The 23,447-nt window shown below is 35.0% G+C and overlaps 1 protein-coding gene across 2 annotated transcripts in view; it reads right to left on the reverse strand.

The window, feature by feature from the left end:
* Window positions 1-23,447, reverse strand: part of LRRC7 (leucine rich repeat containing 7) — a 508,428-nt gene that overhangs the window by 374,278 nt on the left and 110,703 nt on the right. Inside the window, exon 2 of one of the 2 annotated variants that reach the window (XM_057310572.1) lies at window positions 16,063-16,160. In XM_057310572.1, the coding sequence (XP_057166555.1) occupies window positions 16,063-16,160 (98 nt within the window). Of the gene's footprint in view, window positions 1-16,062; window positions 16,161-23,447 lie in introns of those variants that run through there. The other variant, XM_057310571.1, reaches the window with a different exon arrangement.

The raw sequence follows: 23,447 nt of genomic DNA on the forward strand, positions 1-23,447 counted from the left end.
AAGACACCTGCTCACCAGACTGTAAAAATCAGGCCATTAGACAGACTCACATGCAGGATGCTGCGGGCACTCAAAAGTTTGGAAATATTTTATGGGAAAGAAAGGCACTCTGATGATTAGGGTGCTCAGCACTATAAATTTCTAAATTTTGCAAAAAGGCAAAACTATCTTAATAGCCTCTCTTTGAGAAGAGACTGTATATATAGGTGACATAACATAAATGTATCAGGCCAAAATTAACATCTGAATTGTAAAGTTCTCCCAGTTGAATTTAAATGCAGAAGTCATGGATTCTAGATAACTAGTAGAGTGGGGTGGCTAACTCCTTTACCTCCTTGCTCATATGTCATCCTTTGTATGAAGTCTATTCTATTCTCCCCACTAAAAACTACCCCAAATCTCTCTCTAGTCTTAAACCCCCATAACTTTGCTTGTATTTTTCTACAAAATGAATCACCTTCTAATAAATTATTACTTATTTGATTAATGTCTGCTTTCCTCAACTAGAACATAACTTTGTTGAGAACGGGAAAGTTTGCCTTTTTTGTTTTTTTAAATTTTTGCTCACTGTGTATGAAAAACACCCAGAACAGGAAGAGAGGCGCAGGGCAGGTACTCAATCAGTATTTGTTGAATAAATGGGTGAATTTAATCATATTGTAGCAGCTTTGATAATCACATAGGACATTATTTGGGATGACAAGTAGAACATGAAATGAAGTGTCAAGACTGGTTTAAAATAATCTTAGAGTGAAAGCTATACTGCTTCTCCTCTCTGCCCCCTATGATCCCAGAAGGACCCAAGAAAGAGCAGCAGTTGATATCTGGTTAGAGATTGATATCTATTAGAGATTGCCCTAATAAATTTCCCCCTCATTATCTAAGGTCTTAAAGTTTAAGCCCAGTAGCTTAAGAGATAAAAATTCTAGGGAACATTGTAAGTGGAGATTCTTCCTATGCACTCATCTAATTTCTGTGTGAAGAAATTTCCCCAACATTCCTGACTTCTTTTTCATTTCTAACTCTTGTTAGGAAGTGCAGCAATTTACTTAATTCATAAATTTTGAAGAAGAACTAGATATGTGTAATTCAGTTGGTTCCTCCATCTTTCTTTGAGATGAAGCTGCTTCAGGAGACATATACTACATTGATCTGTTCCTCAGTGTTAATAAATTTTGCGAGAGAAATTCTCCATATGAACAAGCCTATGATTTTTCCTTACTGCTGTGGCTCAGTAAATAAGCATGCATACCTCTGGAGTGTAGTAGGAAGTAGAACATTGTTGCCAAACATCTGAGGTATGACCCATAATCTAGCATTTAAGTCATAGAAAAACCTGATGCTTGATCTCTGTCTGACATCTTGTCAATATCTGAATTGGTTCCAAAATTGTTCTAGAATACAGAAGTTATTTATTGGATGCCTATAAACTCTAGTAAGTGTCATGACATGACTCAAATTGTATATTTTACAATTCACTCCTTTTTTGGTAAATTTTTATTGGAGTAATGACTGTATTTCAAATATTGTGCTTAATGCTAATAATAAATGAATAAGATGTGTCTGCTGGCCCTTAAGCTACTTATAACCCAATAGGGAGGAAATAGACATGCAGACAAACGGGTAAAATACCATGCTCTTAGCACGGCATTAACAATCTCCACAAAGTGTTCCAGGGATAGAAGGGAGGTCTTGCCCTGTGCCAAGGAGAAGAAGAGAAGCTTTTGTAAGGAGGAATGAATTAGCAGGGTGGTTACCACTGAAATGAGAGGAAGGATGTAGAAAGGGCTGAAATTTTATGTGAAAAGCCTTTCACCAGATAACAGAACCAACTCTTAGCAAAAATATGTAGCAGGTCAAACTTGTTTTTCAAACTCCTCAGCTATGTATTTGTTTTCTGACCTTTCCTTTTCTTCCCGGGCTTCCAAGATCTCTTGATGTTTGATTCCTTCTAATTCTTGAGGTCAGGGATCTAAAAATCACTTTTATATTAAAGAGTTTCATGATTTGACTGGAGTTTCCCCTCAGAGGAATTCGCATTTTAAAAGAAGTCCAGTGGATGTTCAAGCCCTAACACAAATGAATGACATGCTAAACCAGACGTGCTACAAAAATAAGTGCTGAGAATCCTTTCTAAAGTTGTATCCTGAGTCGAATCTTGGAGGAAGCTGTTTGCAGAGATAACTAAGTAATCTGGCTTGAACCTTTGGACTTTCCAGAGAAGAGCTGAAGACATATTTTTGTAAGTTATTTGCCTAGATTTCTATTACAATTTTGAAAGCTGTCTAAAATGCATCGACTCTATACTAAGTTTTCATGAACCTGATATCAATTTTTTAATAAATCTAAGAATGTTCAGGCTGTGAATCAAATCCAATCTAATCTCCCTTTAATCTTATTTTTGCATCATGCCAAAACAATTAGTCAATAACGTGTATTAATTTCAGTTGTGATGATAAAATTCAACTGGGTGCAACTTCAGTTTTTGTTATGGCACTGTGTAATCACAGTCTCAGATAGTAATACAAACTGTAACATTTAGTAAGGTTTCCTAGCCAATGAGAAATCACTGACCACTTGTTTCTCTTGAGTCGTCTTCTACTAAAATTATATACATTATTGGCTTTGTTGTAGGACTTAAATCTTCACCTTAAAGATGGACCTAAGCAATGAGGAGTAGGGAAAACTGGTCTGGAACGGAGGTACTGAACTAAAAGAGATAATCAGAGGTGGGTAGGAATATGCAATCCAGCAACTCTGATATTTTAGGTACATGAATGCTAACTTACAATTCTTTAAATGTACAAATATGTTATATGCATTTCTTTGTATGTATGATATTTTATGTTTAAAAAACTTTAAGGATTAAGCAGAAGGTAAATTCTAAAGAACTAAAATGAGGATGTAGCATAGTGGAGTTATAAAGAATGAAACCGAAGAAATGAGATGGTTTTTGGAGTCAAATTGAGGTTTGTATTCCAGCACTGGCACTTACTAGGTGCGTGACATTGTATACATTACTTAACATGTCTGAGGTTCTATAGCCTCATCTATCAAATGTGACTAATAATTAGTTAAGCTTGAAAGGGAGATGCAGGAGAAGTGGGTCTCATTCCAAACCAGAAAGAAACTGAATGTTTAAGAAAATTAAAGGAAAAGCTGAAGATAATAGCAATACATATTTGCCCACAAACTATAGGGCTTGGATAGGAAAAGAAGGCACTGAATTATGAATAGGGGCCCTTTAATATCAATGCACAGATTCCTGATCCCTCAGGTAACATCTCTTCTTTCCCTTATTCCCTTTCCCAACCTTAAAATATTTTAGGATAGCTGAATAAATATAGATAAATACATACTACAAGCAATAGTATGGGATACAGTGTTGAATAATTGTATGATAGGCCAAATGGCAAACACATTATCTAAGATTACTTTCAATACTAAATCAACTCTTTAAAGTGATTGGTGCGGTATAACAGTCCTAAGCTAATGAGTGCATAGCATTTTGCTGGAATACAGTAATGGTACAGGAACAGAGATATAACACAATTTAGGCGAGTGAAATGATAAGGAACATTTTTCAGGAGCTTCTTGGAAGTTTTCTAGCATAAAGAGAGATCCAGGAAAAGAGAATTCTTCCTTTGTACATTGACATTGTTATGCATATGTGCAAGGTCTGTAAATGTATAGCCTGAGGATTTCATTAGATTTCTTTATTGGATATGATCTTCGTTAGATTTCCTCTCCATACCCCAATGCCTAAGTCCCTAACCAAACAACTGAGATGACAGTTGCACCAGGTCACCAACATCACAGTTGAGGCACTGCAACAACCTGGTAAAGAGATCCAGTACAGACCTGAGATGGGGTCAGGTAGAAAAAGGGTAACCTCGGGATCTTTTCAAATAAAGCACTCCACTTCTGCGCTCAATGTTCCATAGTTCTTTGTCTTGTTTATCATACATCAACCAAGGCTTGATTAGTTTTCAATCCTTGATTCATTAGCACTCATATATTTCATAATTCTTAACAAGGGTGGTTTATCACCTTTCTGAAGAAGGAAACAAACACAGGAAACAATATGTCAAAAGAAGGGGTAGCTTAAAAGCAAGAATAATCGCAGCAAAAGTGACAGCGGACAACTTGATAGGGTGGAAAGCACACATGGAATTCTATTACCACACTTTACAGTAATGGGTGTTTATAAAATTGTCCTTGAATCATCAGGAGAAGGTTAAATCATGTTCAATAACTTCTAAAATGAAGGCAGGAACATGACTAAACATCATGATTTTCACCAAACTGGTTAGTAGAAGAACATTTTGACATTTGGAAAGGTAGCATTCAGTTATTTGAAAACAATATAATTTTAAGAGTTATCTCTTGATAATATCAAATATATTCCTTGTAATGCAAAATATAATATCATTACCATAAGGATAGAATTATATTATCAGGAATTTAAATTCTATGAAAAGGTCAAAGAGAAAAAGAACCTCTTCAATGAATTTTTCTTATTATCTAGAAACTCAATAGATAGGCTTTGTGGAATTTTAGTTTCCATAATATTGGTTCAGTTTAATTCTGAGGAAAGATTATACCTTCATAAATATTTCTCTATATAAAAACAAGTGATTTTTTAAAAAGATTTTATTTATTTATTTGAGAAAGAGAGACAGCAAGAGAGAGCATGAGCAGGGAGGAAAGGGAGAAGCAGGCTCCCTGCTGAGCAGGGACCCTGTCTTGGGACTTGGTCCCAAGACCTCAAGATCAGGACCTGAGCCAAAAGCAGACACTTAACCGACTAAGCCACCCGGCATCCAATAATAGTGTCTTTTTTAAGCAGGTCACAATCATAACTATGCTACCAAGAATTTCTTAGCTATTAGAAACTAAATTGTTAAAAAAAAATTATAGCAAAGCTAAACTGAAGGGTTTATAGCTTAAAATTATAGGGAAAGTCTAAGAAAATATAAATTTGTAAAAAATAAATTGAGGATTGGTATATTCTCTAGATGAACTGACCCCTTTATCATTATGGAATGACTTTCTTTATTGTGTGTTACTTTGAACTTAATTTCCCCGACATAAATATAGTCACTCTAGCTTTCATTTAAATAGTGCAATATATCTACTTTTTTATCCTTTTATATTTAATCTTTCTGTGTCTTAACATTTAAAGAAACTTTTTACAGGCTGCACATGATGTCTTGCCTTTTTTTTTTTTTGCCTTTATTTTTTTATTTTTTTAAAAGATTTTATTTATTTATTTGATAGATAGAGACAGCCAGCGAGAGAGAGAACAGAAGCAGGGGGAGTGGGAGAGGAAGAAGCAGGCTCCTAGCAGAGGAGCCTGATGTGGGACTCGATCCCAGAACGCTGGGATCACACCCTGAGCCGAAGGCAGATGCTTAACGACGGCGCCACCCAGGCATCCCTTTATCCTTGCCTTTAATCTGACAAGTTCTGCCTTTTAATTGAAGCATTTACAACCTTTATTATTAATGCAATTATTGATATCCTAAGGCTTAAGTCTGCCATTTTATTTTTTTCTGTTCATTCCCTTGTTTTCATTCCTCTGTTTCTTTTTTTCTTGCCTTCCTGTGGGTTATTTGGATATTTTTTTAGCTCAATTTTTATTTATTTATAATTTATTTTTATTTATAATTTTTGGTTATATCATTTTGTATAATTTTCTGAGTGGCTGCTGTGGATATTAAAACATAACGTACATAACTTACCACAATCTACTGGGTTCAATGTCGTTACCACTTAAAGTGAAATAGAGAAACCTTACTTATATTTAGGTCTCTTTACTCCTCCCACTTCGCATATGTAGTTATCTTAATTATTTCTTCTACATACCTTGTGTACCTTAACAAGTTTTGTTATAATTTTTGCTTCAACTATAAAATATGAGATAAAAAAAGTCCTATTATGCTTAGTTCTATTTTTATCCATTCTGTTGTTCTTTTACCATTATTTGAATTTTTGTTCCTTTATAGGTAAATGGCTAGGTCTTTATTTCTCTCTGACTGTTTATAAGATTTTCTTCTCTATCTTTACTTGTCAGAAGTTTAATTATGACATATCACGGTAGAGATATTTTAGGGTTTATCACATTTGGAGTTCATCTAGCCTCTTGAATGTCTAAATTTATGTCTTTTACCAATTTGGGGAAATTTACAACCAATACTTCTTCAAATACTTTTTTTCAAATGCTCTTTCTCTTCCCTTTCTGAAACTCTAATGATAAAAATATTAGATCTTTTGTTATTTTTACACAAATTATTGAAATTCTGTTCATTTTTATTACATCTATTATTCTCTTTGTTGTTTAGATTGAGTAAATTTGAATAATCTGGCTTCCTGCTCATCTACTCTATTCTCTGCCATTTTCACTCTACTATTAAGTCTATCCAGCTAGATTTAATTCCTTGTCAGATTATTCCAACATCTGATTCATCTTAGTATTGGTGTCAGATAACCGTCATTTCTCATTCACATTGTGGTTTTTCCTGGTTCTTGATAGAATGGTATAATGTCATTTTTATCTTTTTTAAAAAAGATTTTATTTATTTCTTTGAGAGAGAGAGAGCATGAGTGGGGGGGGGGGCAGAAAGCAGAGGGAGAGGGAGAAGAAGACTCCCCACTGAGCAGGAAGCCTGATGCGGGGCTTGATCCCAGGACCTGGAGATCACAACCTGAGCCCAAGGCAGATGTTTAACCATCTGAGCCACCCAGATACCCCATACCATTTTTATCTTACAAATACATAATAATACCATTGGTATAATATAATTTTCAATTGTATCTTGGACATTGTGGTTATTATTTTAGGAGATTCTTGAACCTGGAAGAATCTTCTACTTTTACCAGGCACTTATCCTGTTTAGATTTAGCACATAGATTCTGGCCTACTTTTGTGGGCTTTAGTTACAATGACAGTTTTCTAATTCCTTGTAATGCTAATGCTATTCTGGTCTGCTTTATTCTTCTAGCACTGTTGGGCTATGCTCAAACCCTACTGGTGACATCTGCCAGAGTGAAAGTGCCTTTCTGGCCTCCCTAATATTACTGAGTTACTTTCTGGGAAGGCACAGAAACTACTGGGTCTATGTCTCCTTATGCCACTGGGTGGAAGGTAGGGAGACACAGGGTTTCACTAAGACCTTTGTTACTGCTAGATAGGTCTGTGTGCCAGGGAAAGTAGGGTTGGGTGTCTGGGGCATCACTGATCTGCTACTACAGGTGGATTACACTGTCAGCTGGGATTTTAGAATAAAGGTTAGGGCTCTCTATAAGGTATCTATGGGGCCTCTCTTGCCCCATTCTTTTGGACTGGAAGAGCAGGCTTTTCTTGATGATGATGATGACAATGATGATGATGATGATGATGATGATCAATGTCTTTTGACAGTGTTAGTTTGCAGTTATCCCTGGTGCCCAGTCCAGGGATATACGGATGAAAAGAAATACTCAAAAATACACAATGTCGTCTTTCCTTAATTACTGAAGTCCCAGTCAGTTTGCCTTCTTCTTTTAAGCTTTCAGAGTCCTTTCATCATGGCCCATTGAATAATTTTCAGGGTATTCAGTTGCATTTGAAGGAAAGAAGAGGGAAAATGAGCTCATGACATCTGTTTTAAAATAAAAAAATTTGTCCTTCCGTTCTTCTTTCCTCCCTCCCTTCCTTTCATCTTTCCTCATGTCCTTCATTTCTTTCCCTTTCTTTGTGTTTCTCTGTTTCTAATTCTTTCTCTTTTCTTCACCTCTCTTTCTTTCTTTCAAGCAAATTCCTATGGTGCACTTTTATTTTTAAAATTAAGTAATTAATTTCTTCACGCTTCTGAAGTATTTGTTAAATATCCCCCAAGTTCCAGGCACTACACTATGTGTTGTTGATATAATGGTAAATAAGACATATCTTGCTTGTCAAGGAGCTGATAGTGTAATTTAAAAATGTTTGTCTGGATGTGTCGATGCAGATCTCATTTAAGTGATTGTATAGTTCACTCTAAGACATTTTAATATGTGGTCATATGTTTTTACTACCTTGAAAAGTATATTCAATTAAGTCTTTGATGATTTTTCCTTTGAATCACTTTGATTTCTTTCTTAGAACAATTTGTAATTCTTAGGTTGGATTCTTGATGTTTGTCATAATTTCCTTTCACTTTTTTTTGTTCTGGTCATATTTCCTTTGTATTCATGGGTTTTCTATATTTGTTCTTCAAATATCTTATATTTTTACAATGTTAATTATTCTTTGACTAACTCCAGTGAAGATTTTATCTGCTTTTCATGTTTAAGTTTTTTGTAATACCTTTTCTCATCAATGTTGATTTTTATTTCTTTCTTTTGCTTTTTGAAAAAAATGCTGTTTTTCTTTATTGTTTACTTTGCAGTTATTTCAGAGTATTCATCTTCTTGTGATTATTAAAAAATTCACACAAGTTTCTAAATTTTTTTGTTTCTACATTCAATATTTTCCAAAAGTATACTCTTCCTTTTAGGATAATTTTTGTTAATCTTCCTGTTCTGTGATTCCATATCATTTAAAAATATGTATATTCTGTTCCCCATCACTGAATATTTTCAGGAATTAAAAGAAAGCCCATGTAGTTGGAATACAGAGTAAGGGAATAGAGTATGAGATGAAGCTGAAGAGGTGGGTACAAGTTAGACTCTGCAAGGTCTTATAAACTATAGTAAGGCTTTTGTCTTTCTTGAATGAACAATGGAAAGCCATAGAATTATTTTAAAATGAAAGGTTTTCAGAATACTATGTAGGAAAACAACTTATAGGAGTATCTGGTAGAATCTTAAAATCTTTGCAGAGGAGATAATTTATAAACAGATTCATAAAATTTTTGGAAGGTAAAATTAAGAAGCCTTAGATTTATGGTGGGTATAAGAGGAAAAGGAGAAGAAGATATGAAAAATCACTCCAAGATTTGTGTTTTTCAAACTTGGATGGTTAAGAACATATAACATTCAGACAAAAAAAGGAAAAAAGAAACAGTGGAAGAAGTTCAGGTTTTGAGGGAAAGATCATGGATTTGGAGACTTTAAGGTACTTTTAAGACAACCAAGAGGAAGTATCAAGTAGACATTTGGATATACAGAGAGAGGTCTGGGTTAGAGGCATCAATTTGTGAGACATCTGATTATAGGAACAATGGATGCTGTGGGTGAGTGTAATGAGATTGTTCATGGAATGAGTATATTTGGAAGAAGACTTCAAACAGTACTCAGAAATTTTAATATGTAATGGCTGGAAAGAGGAAGTTGAACATGCAAAAGAATAACCAGAGAGATGGAGGAAAATGAGAAGATTATGATATTCGTTTGGTTATTATGATTATTTGGTTATTATGATAACCAAAAAATTAGAAGATTTTCAAAAGGAAGAAATAATCAACAGTATTAATTCTTGCTAAGAACTTAAATAAAAAGCACATTACAAAAATTGTCTGGTGGATTTAGCAAGTGGTAGGTAGAATTCTAAGATGGCCTATGATCATCATACACCCAAGTGCTCAAGTCCTGTATAATCTGCTCCCCTTGGATGGGGGTAGGATCTGTGACTTGATTTTAGCCAACAGAATATGGCTAGAATATGGTGCAAGTAAGGCCCCAAGTCAGCTGACTGTAAATTAAACAAAAGTAGATTTTCTTGGGTGAGCCTTGCTTAATCAGCCGAAAGCCCTTAAAAGATGGACAGGGCCTTCCCTGAGGACAGGGTCTCTTTGTTGGCTCAATGAAGTGAGCAGCCTTATTGAGAACATACATATAGCAAGGAACTGTAGGAGGCCTCTAACACCCAAAGGTGGCCTCCAGCTAGAAGTCAGCAAAAAGCAGCGCTTTTGGTCATAAAACCATAAGGAAACAGAGTACAGAGTGCTCACCATTACATGATGGAACCATAAGGAAACAACCACAGGGAAACAAATTCTTCCAACAGCCTGAGTAAGCTCAAATAGATGCTTCCTCAATTGAGCTAATGATGAAACTTCGCCTGGCAAGATCCTGAAGCAAAGAACATGGCTAAGACCAGCCTGGACTACCAACCCACAGAAACCTCAAGATAATAAATGAATGCTGTTTTAGCCACTAAGTTTGTATAATTTGTTACATGGCAATAGAACACAAATAACAGCAACACAAAGCGATTATTGGTGGTCTGAATGAAAGCTGTTTCATTTGAGTGGCTGGATAGGATCCAGATTGCATGGGTTTGGAGGAGTGAGTGGGAGATAAGTAGATGTCTTTTTATAGAGGCTTACCTAGGAATAAAATAAGAATGTAGTGCTGTAGCTGAATGGGGCTGTGGTTTGGAGGACAAAATTTATATATTTGTTTTTTTAATGAGATGTAACTTGAGCATGTTTCAAAGTCTGTCTTTTATAGGAAGCAATTTATTTTTACTGAAAGCTTGCTTGACTATGCTAGATGTAGAATAGCAAGATATAATTCACATGAAATAATTGGTTAAGAACTATGTCTGGTGACCTAATGTTGATCTTCACATTGAAAATACTGCAGAAAAGTATAAAAGATTATAAAAGAGGAGCAGTATGAATTACGCTACTTAGCAAAAATCTTCTGTATGCAATATCTCCAAATGAAAGAGGTCTCTCCTTGCATCTGAAGGAGTCAAGTTTTACTTTTCCAATTCTCAGTAAAGGGAAGCGACTACCTTTTGGCTTTCTATGATGGCTTTCTAAGGTGGCAGCTTTCCATGGGAATTGATGCAGCAAGTCTCGGTCAAGATCCCACATGGAATTTGTAGAATAACAGGAAAAGAACTACCTAACGTGAATTACTATCTAACACTATTGCAAGAATTTCAAATTCATGTCATTTGTGTACATCCTGTTGCTTGCTATGTATTATTGTTTTTAAAAATGGTGGTAATGTCTGTAATTTCCATTTCTGTGATCAGAAACATGATTTATTATCGTCACACAAACGCTTACTCTGGAATAAGAAGAACAATAATAACAAGCGAAAAGAAAGAGAGAAGAAGGAAAAGAAAACTTGCTCTGTCCCAGGTTTTATACCAAGTACTGACTGCAGGCATACCTCAATTTATTCCACTTCAACTTTATTGTGCTTCACAGATAACTGCATTTTCACAAATTAAAGGTTTGTGTCGAGCTAGTCTAGCTGCCTCACCTCATCTATCAAACAGTATTTGGTCATTTCACGTCTCTCAGTCACGTTTTGGTAATTCTTGCAATATTTCAAACTTTTTCATTACTATTATATCTGTTATGGTTATCTGAGATCAGTGCTGTTTGATGTTGTTGTTATAATTGTTTTGGGGAGCCACAAACCATATAGGATATAGGATAGCAAGTTTACTCAATAAGTAGGTGTATGTGTTCTGCTTCATCAACTACCATCTTTCTCCCTGTCCTCAGGCTTCCCTATTTCCTGAGACACAACAATATTGAAATTAGGTCGGTTAATAACACTATCATAGCCTCTAAGCGTTCAAGTGAAAAGGAGAATCATATGTCTCTCATTTTAAATCAAAAGCTAGAAAAAATTAAGCTCAATGAGGAAGGTACGCCAAAAGCCAAGATGGGCTGAAAGCTAGGCCTCTGGTGTCAAACAGTTAGCTAGGTCATAAATGCAAAGGAAAAGTTCTTGAAGGAAATTAAAAGTGCTATTCCAGTGAATATATGAATGCTGAGAAAGTGAATAACTTTATTGCTGATATGGATTAAGTTTTCATGGTTTGGATAGATCAAACCAGCCCCAACATTCCCTTAAACCAAAGCCTAATCCAATCCTTCAATTCTGTGAAGGCTGAGAGAGGTGACGAAGCTGCAGAAGGAAAGTCTGAAGCTAGCAGAGGTGGGTTCATGAGGCTTAAGGAAAGAAGCTGTTTTCATACAATGTAAGTGCGAGGGGAAGCAGCAAGTGCTGATACAGAAGCTGCAGCAAGTTATCCAGAAGATCTAGCTTAGATAATTAATGAAGGTGGCTACACTAAACAACAGTTTTTAATGTGGATGAAACAACCGTGTTTTGTTTTGTTTTTTAAGATTTTGTTCATTTATTTGAGAGAGAGAGAGAGCAGGGGAAGGAGCAGAGGGAGAGGGACAAGCAGACTCCATGCTGAGTGCAGAGCCCAACGAGAGGCTCCATCTCAGGACCCTGAGATTATGACCTGAGTCGAAATCAAGAGTCAAAGCTTAACCGAATAAGCCATCCAGGCACCTGAAACAGGCTTCTATTGGAAGAAGATGCCATGTGGGACTTTCCTTGCTAGAAAGGAGAAGTCAATGCCTGGCTTCAAAGCTTCAAAGGACAGGCTGACTTTCCTGTCAGGGACTAATGCAGCTGGTGACTTTTAAGTTGAAATCAATGCTCAATGACCATCCCAAAAGTCCTAGGGCCCTTAAGAATTACGCTAAATCTACTCTGCCTATGCTCTATAAATGGAACAAAGACTGGATGACAGCACATCCATTTATAGCACAGTTTACTGGATATTTTAAGCCCACTGTTGAGAACTACTGCTTAGAAAAAAAAAATTCCTTTCAAAATATCACTGCTCATTGACAATATACCTGGTCACTGAAGAGCTCTGATGAAGATGTACAATAAGATTCATGTTGTCTTGATGCCTGCTAACACAACATTCATGCTGCAGTTCATGGATCGAAGAATCATTTAGACTTTTAAGTTTTATTACTTAGAAAATACATTTTGTAAGATTATAGCTGCCATAGGTAGTGATTTCTCTGATGGATCTGGGCAAAGTCGAGTGAAAACCTCTGGAGAGAATTCAACATTCTAGATGCCATTAAGAAAATTTGTGATTCCAGGGAAGAGGTCAAAATGTCCACTTTAACAGGAGTTTGGAAGAAGTTCATTCTAGCCCTCACAGATGACTTTGAGGGATTCAAGACTTCAGTGGAGGAAGTAACTGCACATGTGGTGGAAATAACAAGAGCATTAGAATTAGAAATGGCGCCTGAAGATGTGACTGAATGGCTGCAATCTCATGATCACACCTTAATAGATAAGAAGTTGCTTCTTATGGATGAGCTAAGAGAGTGGTTTTTTGAGATGGAATGTACTCCTGGTGAAGATACTGTGAAGACTGCTGAAATGACAACAAAGAATTTAGAATATTACATAAAGTTCGTTGATAAAGCGGCAGTAGGGTTTGAGAGGACTGACTGCAATTTTGAAAAAAGTTCTACTGTGGGTTAAATGCTATCAAACAGCACTGCAGGTTACAGAGAAATGGTTCGTGAGAAGAAAAGTCAATTAATGTAGCAAAATTTTTTGTCATCTTTTTTTCAGAAATTGCCATGGCCACCCCAGCCTTCAGCAACCAGCACCCTGACAAGTCAGCAGTCAGCAACACTGAGACAAGATCTTCCACCAGCAAAAAGACTACAACTCACTGAAAGCTCAGATGACAGTTTGTATTTTTAAGCAATAAAGTACTTTTTAAATTAGGGTATGTACATCACTTTGTTAAACATAATATTATTGCAGACTTGACAGACTTCAGTATAGTATAAACATAACTTTTAACATGCTCTAGAAAACCAAAAAAATTCATTTGACTTATTTCATGGCGATATTTGCTTTATGGTATTTCCATTGTCTAGAACCGAACCTGCAATATCTCCATATAAATATCTTCCTTTAATTCTCAAAGCAACCCTGCAAAGTAAATGCTATCATTATCCTCATTTCTCAGATAAGTAAATGGAGTCTTAGATTAAAAAAATAATACCCAGGTTCCTGCAGCTGGTCACATTAAGTGTCACATTAGAGAATAAACCCTTCTGTGTGACTCTAAAGTTAATGTCTTAATTAACTAATGTGATAATGCTGTTTCCATTCTGAAAAAGAGGCTTGTTACTTAGGGAATTAACACTGGTCTGTAACAAGGCAGAAGGAACTGCTCATTATACTAACAAGGGGTAATGAAGACCTCTCTGGAAGAGAATAACATTTTATAAGTTTCTTATTTCTCATTATGTCTTTCCATGTTCAATAACTTAGTCAACCCAACTGAGTTCCTGTAATGATATTTGAAAAATTGCCCTGACTGCCACAGTCCAGTTGATGAGGACTTGCTTGTTATAATACAAGCATCAGTTGTGTTATGTACCTTAATTAAACAGCAATAAGACAACTTTAAATATGCCTACCTTTATTACTATTTTGTATCCATGATGATTTACTATCATCTGCAACCAATCATTTGACTTAGACTACAGGTTTTCAAATTTGAGCTTGCATCAGAATGTCCTTCAGTGTTTCTTCTAAACACATAGTTTACTAGATTACTGCACCCAACTATCAAAGGTCTTGATTCAGTAAATATGGGTTACAGCTCTTAAAATGTGATTTTTAACAAGTTCCTAGATGCTGAAACTGGCTGATCTGAGGAGCACACTTTGAGAACCAATGGCCCAAAACTGGATTTAAACTCTTTCCTGTAAAGAATCAGATAAATATTTTTGGCCTTTTGGGCCATATAGTCTCTGTCATAACTACTCAACTTTTCCTCTGTAATATGAAAGCAGACATACACAATACCTAAATAAATAAGAGATTGCCATGTTTCAATAAAATTTTATTAACAGAAACAGGTGTCAGGCTGGATTTGGTCAATGGACCCAGTGGTCAACCTCCAGCCTAGACTAACTCAGAGTTCTAAAAAATCACTTTATCTATATTAAATAGCACTTCTGAGAGAATCAATGATAGATTTATTTACAAAAATCCCTTATAAATTTAAAAATTAAATCTGAAGAAGTATACCAAAAACTAAGATAATTGTGTTAAACCAGCATAGAGGAGAAACCCCAGAGTTCCCCTATGAACCCAATAAAAAAGCAGTACTTTTGTGCAAGAGTCTGCATCTTCTAGTTTTAGTTTTATGATGCCCAGAACTCAATCTTCATTTTCAAATTTTAGTTTTAACTGTGTATTGTTTATAGTGTTAGAAGCGGTAACATTAAAAAAAAGAAAACTAACAGTATACTGAATGACATAGATGATAACCCAATCAGGTTGTCTATTAACTTTATAATAAAACAAAATAGAATGAAAACACTCTACTTGCCATGAGTGTGCCCAGCTTTAAAATACTTTGTCTTTACTCAGAATGGTGTACTTCAAACTAATTTAAAATGCCAATATAATCTTGAAAGTCTATTAAGCTACATATGTCAATAAACCCACTGCATTAACTCTATCCTTATAAAATGTAAGTTTCTGTAAAAGGACAAAATTCACATACATTTTTGCCATTAATAGAATGTGATTTAGTTCCCTGAAAATAATTATTTAAAAACAGCATGAAGGAAGTTAGTATTTTTTGTTATCTTATAAACTTAAAATGCAAATATTATGTCAAATGTCTCCAACAATGCTACAGACTAGAAATATTAAAATAAAGTCCTGATAGACAATTACATAATCTGATATTTACTAATTTGCAGATGGAGTAAAATGACTTTATGGTAAGATATGTGACTTCCATCTTTCAAAATCTTTTCTTAAATTTGATTGATCCAAAGTTTCTTTTGACCCACGGCTTTATGTTTACCATTAGGTATTTATTCTTTAGTCTAATGCAGTGGTTTTCAAAGAGTCCTCAGGTTAAAAAAAAATGTTGAGTGTTGTGGTCAAATGAAAGTGAAATCTATTGATTTTAAGCACATTTCAAAAGTTTCTTTTACTTCAGGACTCCTCAGAAACAGTAATATTCATGGTAGGAAGATACGGTAGATTATGTAGCATTTTTCAATCTTATCTGAACATGGAACTCAATTATCAGTAGAACATCTTAAAGTACAAGAGAAACACTTAAGAAAACAATGTTCCTAGTGTCTGAATCCAGGTATCATTTAGTCATATGTTTTTAAAAAATAAATTCAATTTAATTCAACAAATATTTATTAAGCACTTCTATCATTTGACTAAGCACTTAAAAGTTAATCCTTTTTTTTAAATGTTACTCACCAAAATCTATCTAGAACATATCTTAATCCTATTAAACATACTTACACTCTTCTTCAGGCCTCTTCCGAAGTGCTGCACGAACTTCTTTACAAGGACTTCTCTGATATTGTGGGGGATTCCTTCCCCTTATTAGGTTCTCCATCCTATAAGAGAGAACCAAAACTAAATTTTAGTACCAAAATCTTGATAAATTTTGACACTTTAAATGGTCTAAATCAAGAGTCAATAATTCAGGAACCTACTGAGGTTCAGTAGATAACACTATTCAGTATCTAGCAAGGAATAGGACAGAAGGGAATGGCAGGGAATGTGGTAAGCTGGAGTGTTTGACATTTCCAAGGAGTTCTAAATTAAAAAAAAAAAAAAAGTTAAAAACACCACGTGGACAAAATTCATATGCCCAAGAGATTGTTATGAACTGAATGTTTGTGTCTGTGTCCCCCACCCCCAAATTTGTATGTTGAAGCCCTAATCCCCAGCTTAATAGACCTCAGTTACTAGCAACATTAGTGATGCTGACAACATAGCAATGCTGACAACTAGAAAATAAAATAAATGGATCAAATGTAACTCGAGTTAGCATATTTTATAGTATATTTTTTGTGGTATTTTTTGGTTTCAGTAAACTTCACAGTTTTGTTTCACTGATACATAATCTACTCATTTTGATAACCCTAAAAAACTACTGAGGATAGTCAGAGATACAAAAGGAAACTTTTTATTATTTATTATTTTTCCTTTTCTATCTCTGACTACTGATGATGTGAAATTGATTCCATATTACTACGTTTGTTTTCATACAACAAGTTAGAAAGCACTACTAGGACTCCAGGATAATTTTACTTATATGGTTGCTATTGGAATCAAATATCTGCAAGTCAACTCCCACAGGAATTGTGGTGCCCAAAGCTTGCATTCTGAGAACACTCAAGCTGATCTGTAGGACACCATATGTAATGAAGTGTGGCTTAAATGTGATGAGTCTAGGTTCTAGAATCAGACCACTTAGGTTCACACTTCCATTTTGTCTCTTAAAAGATGATTTTAGAGAAAGCTACCTACTTCCGTGCCTTAATCTTTTCATCAGTAAATGGGGAAAACATAAGCCAACTCATAGGACTGTTATAAGGATCAAATATGTTAATACATATAAAATCCTTTACCTTGTGTCCATCACAATTCAAGAGCTCAACAAATGTAGCTATTATTTATCACAATTATTCCAAATAAAAATGAAATCATATACTAAAATTTTAAATGTTCAGTATGTTAGGAAAAGTATGAAAGCTGGCCTTTGTTCAATAAAGAAAAAGAAGAGACAAAAGAATTCTGGCTAAATAAATAGTTCTGTTTATTAGAAGAACACAAAACATCCATACACATGAATTGCCAATTTGCAGAAATAAAGAACTTAATAAAGTATACTTCATTTTATTTAATAAGATTTAAGATTTATTATATGTTAATCTTTCAAAGTTACTAAGATGGATAAAAGTGAGTTGTTATCCTCATGAATTAACTAAAGTGCTATATAATGTATTCTTTCTTAGAGAATTTAGAAGATATTTCAAAATTGTGCCCTTTGACCTTGGCAACAATAAATATATTTTATAATGTATTACCATTTATCATTTATTACATTTTGTCCTTACAACAACCTCCTGAAAGATCATTTTGAAGATGAGGATACTGATGTTCAGTGTCCTGCTCATGGCCATACATGAAATAAAAGTCTCAACTGAGATTTAATTAAGATTCTCTGACTTTTCATCTTTTTCTTATTGTTTCTTAATCTATTATTTCCATGAATTTATGATTATTATAATTCCACTAGGAGACTGATACTTGATGTTCTACTGTGTAATGAATAATTAATGATGAAATTCTTTTTTTAAGAGTTATTTATTTAAGAGAGTCAATATATGCAGGGGGTGGGGCTAAGGAAGGGGAAGAGAGATAGAATCTCAAGCAGATGCCCTGCTGAGATCGTGACCTGAGCCAAAATCAGGAGTCAAATGCTTAACTGACTGAGCCACCCAAGCACCCCTAATGAGGAAATTCTTTTAAATTCAATAATATTTATATTAATCTATACCTGTATATAAATAGCATACATATTATATATATATATATATATATATATATAAAATACTACACAAATATATATATTTACATATAAGGTTATTTGCTAATTACATGTTGACTTTTGACCAGTTAGCTATTTTCACTAAAATGTTTCCTTTTATCAGCGATACTTTAGAAGGCAGCTATGCTCAACACAATACCACCAATGCTGTACCTATGAGTGACATTTTAAGCTTTTGAGAACCACCAAAAAGATAACTGGGGCCAAAGAAACTCACTATAAATTATGTATACAACACACTAACAGATGAAAAAAAAATTAATACAGCATTGAAAGTTCTTTTTTCCCTGGAATGCTAAATGTTGTGCCCAGTAGAAAACACACTTTGAATTAAATTAAATTTTTACAGAGCAATGTTCATGTCCAAACTATTACATAACTGTGTGACTTTCATCTTCCTGAGATAACACTCCTGGCTGCTTGAACTCTTCCACCAGTGTCATCTATGATCTACAGTTTGCATTAAATGGTCAGACAAAAAGACCAAAAATGAAGTTTTGGAGCATAGCCAGAACACAGCTACGGAGATATTCTCGCTACTTTCAAACTTGGCAAGCCACCAGTGGGAGTGTGTTAACAGTGCCAGCAAGGACAGATTAAGTGTGATGACCACAGGCAAGACAGATGCTCTGACAACTCACTGAAAAGCTCTGAAAAGTGCAGCCTACATGTCAACTGCTGGGAAGAAATAGAGGCAGCCACAATAATATTAAAGAGCGTGAAAAAGCAATCCGAGATTATGAGTAAAGATATCTACCACTCTCTTGGTGGTGTCTCCCAAACTTAGGTCATAAAAGCACCTGAAGAACCTTAAACAAGCACAAATTCTGCCATTCCCAGTAGTAAAGATTTTCATTCAGTAGTAGGAGTCAGGTCCAAGTAGATGTACTTTTTAACATTAATCAAATATTTGTGAAGTAGCCTTACATGGCATCGGCATTTGGGAATCCCTACAAATAAAAAATATACCCTTAGAGATACAGGAGAGAGAAGTTCAGTGAATTAATTCCAGGATATAGTCATTTGCTGATGCAAAGGTGAAGAGAATACATTTAGGACAGGTACTACCAAAAATGAAAAGATTAGCCAAAGAAGTAATGTCAAAGGCTTGCCAAGTACTCTAGTAGTCTACCAGATGAACCAGAAGGCTGCCAACTGATAAGCCTGATAATCTCAATAGTGAAATGATTTCTTCCAACAAGGTTTGGCAGACTCAGCTGGATGAGAGAACAAGTTTGGATTAATCTAGAATTGTGGATTGGGTTGGAACTATGACTAGTTAAGAAAGGAAGCTTGGGTGCAAATATGATTGAATGAATTTACAATGGATGGAGGAGGAAGAGGAAGAACAATTGAGTCAGTGGAGGACAAAGGTGTTAAGAAAATAGAGCTATCAGGTATAAGTATTTCTAAAATGCCTATTATGTGCCAGATGCTATGTTGAGTTCTTTATATGTATATTATCAATGTCATTCTTATTTTATCCATGGTTAACCTGAGTTTTAGTAAGTGCAAAACTAGGATTTAAATCCAGATCTATCTGACTCAAGAGCCCAGACTATTAGCTACTATGTGAACTGTGCAAATAGAACTTTCTGTGGTGATGGAAATGTTCAATATCTGTGTTGTCTGATATAGTGCTGCTACCCATATTCAATGATTGAACATTTAAAATGTGACCAGTGTGATTGAGGAACTGAATTTGTGATTTTTGAAATTTTATTGTTTAATTTATTTAAATTTAAATTTCAATTGCCAGATGTGAATACTATAGTAGATAGCACAGCATGCCTAGAAGTCTCCATTTAGTACATGACTGGTAAAGATATGATTCTCCACAGAATTCTGAATTAGTCAACAAAAGCAGGGAAGGAAAGATTTGGAAAAGTGTTCAATATGAGGGTCTTTAGAGACAAATGAACAACTTAACTCCCCAACGTAGAATCGGTTCACAGTGACCTCCTAGGAGCCTCTTTGCAGAAATACAATTTTTCACGCAACTATGGATTTCACCTATGGAGCTCTGCCCCTGGGATATCCAAGTGCCTTGAATATACACTTAAAACTCATTCCTCTCTCTGGGTTTCTACATACAATGCTCCTTTGGACTCAAATGAGTCCTCCTCCTACTCTATCTGACTAATTTTTAATCATCCTTTCAGTCTTCATTATAATACCACTTTTTGAGATAATAAGGGATCACTCTGACACCTTAATCTAATGAGGTCCCAAAATATGGCTCCACCCTATAGCCTGGAGTTTTCCATCATAACAGTTATCACAAATAGCAATTATATATTAATCTTCCAGAATTTCTATTTAATATCTGCCTTCTTCCTGTACTGTTAAGTCCCATGAAGGCAGGGACAATGTTGATTTTATTCTCCACTTTGTTGGTGGAGTGAAGAAGCTGGCATGGTGTTTGGCATTCATGAATTATATGCTGTTTGAATGACTGACTAAATCTATCTCTCCTACTCCTGCCATGAAGGAAACTATGTTCTGGGATCACTAGGTGTGACCCAGGTAGCTGAACTAGTGTGCGACTTTCCACATATTGCTGCTGTTCCCTTACCCCCAATGCATGTCCTTCTCCTCAGTCATTCACTGGCATCTCCTGAAACTTTCCTAGTAAGCCATCATCTTGTACTCAACAATAGCCTTTCACAACTGTACTCTCCACCTGCTACCAAGGCTTACAGATACCAGAGAGCATGGTGGGCGATCCCTGATTCCCTTTGCTGCAGGGCCTAGGGATGGGAGGAGAGGATGAGGGAGCTGCTCTCCTTAGTGTGATGCTGCTCTGTGGGGTCCTTCCTCAGCAGAATCAGGTGCCCCAATTAGTGTGGGGGAGGGTAGTGATTTAATCGTGACATAAAAGAACTGGATTAAAAAGCAAAATCAAATTGTTTTGCTCACAAGACACCAAACATACTGAGCCTATTTTTTCCCTTTTCATTGAGCTTTTACTATATTTGCTGCTTTGTAAGCACAACCCAAACTGGAAAAATGTAGTGCTTAATGGGTTTACTTGATAAGTAGACAACTTAGATAAGCCCCTAAATGAAGTTCGGTGCACAAGCAATGAATGGAGTATTTGCATTTGTTTGTGCTAAGTCTCTCTAAGACTTCCAAAGGAATTTTTTAAATCAGTTAAGTAGATATAAAATAAATTATAAAGAATAAATATCCTTGACTTAGTTTCTAAAAAAGTAAACATTTCAAGTATGTTTAATAATTATTTTCAATTAAACCATCTTGAACAAACGCAGACATTTAAAAAAAATCAGACTTACCTTCCACTGAGCTTTTATTTAATTTGATTATAAGCAGAACTAGACACAATAAACAACATACCTATAAATAAACACAACCCCTTATATTTAAAATAACAATCAATAGGAGTAGGGAGCTTAGTAAGATATATAGTAATATGGTAGCATTTGTTGCCTTCAAATCTAACAGTGAATGTACAAGGAGCATTTCTGTTAGTACAAAGCCATACGATATTGACTATGATCTGAAAATTCACCCAATAATTTTGTGGTAAAGAGGTTGCCACCTTTTAATTCATCAGAATCCAAAGATTAAAATGTATATCACATGACAAAACTTAAACTTCTTTTTCTTTCCATAGCCACTCCATCTTCCATGGTATCCCTTAGCATAGTGCCTATGGTAAACACTTCATAGATACTTAAAAAATGATTTAATAAATGGACGAATAAAGTCTGCTCCTTCTTAACAAGAACATTTGGAAGTTTGTTCTTTTCCATTACAAATTTTACCCATCCCTGCAGGCCTATTTTTAAGTCCCAGTTCCACTCAGAAACAAATCCAATCACTTCAAATATACTCAGTGCTTACCTTCTGAATTTTCCATATTATATCTATTAAACATTGGAAGAGTTACCAGCAATTTTCAAGCTAGTATTAGTCTCCATGTCAGTTTTTGTGCCCTTTACTCACACGAATTCTAAACCATTTGAGGGCTTTGACACAATGCATTGCAGTTTTCGAAATACTTTCCCTTAATTTATTTCATTCCATTTTCATGACAATTCTGAAATGGGTATTAGTACATCACTATTTTATAGATGAGACAACTGGAAGTCTGAGCAATTAAGTGATACACGCAAGGTAACACTGAAAGGCCAGAGTTGAACTCTCTTCCTTTGACTCCCAAATCCCAGTCTTCACTTCAAACGCCCCCATGCATAGAATATATTTATTCTTTTCTTTCTTCTAGTATCTCATGTGGTAGGATTCATAAGTGAGTCACTGATGTTAAAAAAATCTTAAAATACTGAATATTCACAAGTAATTGTCACTTTGATTTATGCTTCTGTATGGCTAAGAACTCAACAAAAAGAATTCATGGCAAACTAAAATAAATACAAATAATGGGGATTAAAAAATAAAACTGTGCTTAAGCATGCATATGGAAAAAGGAAGAAAAAGGTTGTTATTATTTTTGGAAATAATGATTAGCAGTCAGTCCTACGAGGGGAAGAAAAAAAGAATAAGGGGGTAGCATTCTGTGACCATGCATCCTCACAAAGTTCTAAAACCAAGTAACCCCAAGTGAAGCCAAGCTTCAGAATTCCTTATTTGGCTTAGAATTCAAGAAAAAAAGGGAAGAGTTGAAGAAGCAGTGGAAGCACTCTTGCTTTATCACTGAACTTCCATTTTAAGTGAAGTTGAGCCTGAATTCAGCACACTGAACCAAACCCCAGACTAAAACTATGCATGCATGTTGAAGAAACAAGAGCCATTAAAAAGTCTCAAATGCGTATAAAGATCCAACTTGAACTGCAAATGACAGTGCAAAAATAATCAATACCCAATTATCTCAGCCAAATGTGTTGAGAGGATAGTTAATAAGGACAAACTGAAGTTAAAGAGCAAGATTATTGTGAAAAGAAATCACTTCTTAACTACAGTGAAACTGCTTGAAAAGAGAGCAAAATGCTTGACAGAACAGAAAGAAACACACTGTTGAGTCAGAGAAGTATCACATGCCTGAGTTTAAGGGTCAGTGGTAATTTACCAAAACTACAGGGATCATCAATAGTTTCAGAGAAGAGAAACTTATTGTTACACTTATTGTTACATTGTCATACATTTAAGGGATGACAAATACTGTAGTATACTGTTTTCACCTTTTTCCAAAGAAATAGAATTCAAAGTAGGTAGGTATTATTACGGACTTCTTGAAAATCTAGTTTAGCTTATATAAACAACAAACCAGAAATGTGAATGGTATATATAATTTACTCTATAG

This window comes from Ursus arctos, unplaced genomic scaffold, assembly GCF_023065955.2.
Source record: "Ursus arctos isolate Adak ecotype North America unplaced genomic scaffold, UrsArc2.0 scaffold_12, whole genome shotgun sequence".
NCBI classification, from domain to species: Eukaryota; Metazoa; Chordata; class Mammalia; order Carnivora; family Ursidae; genus Ursus; species Ursus arctos.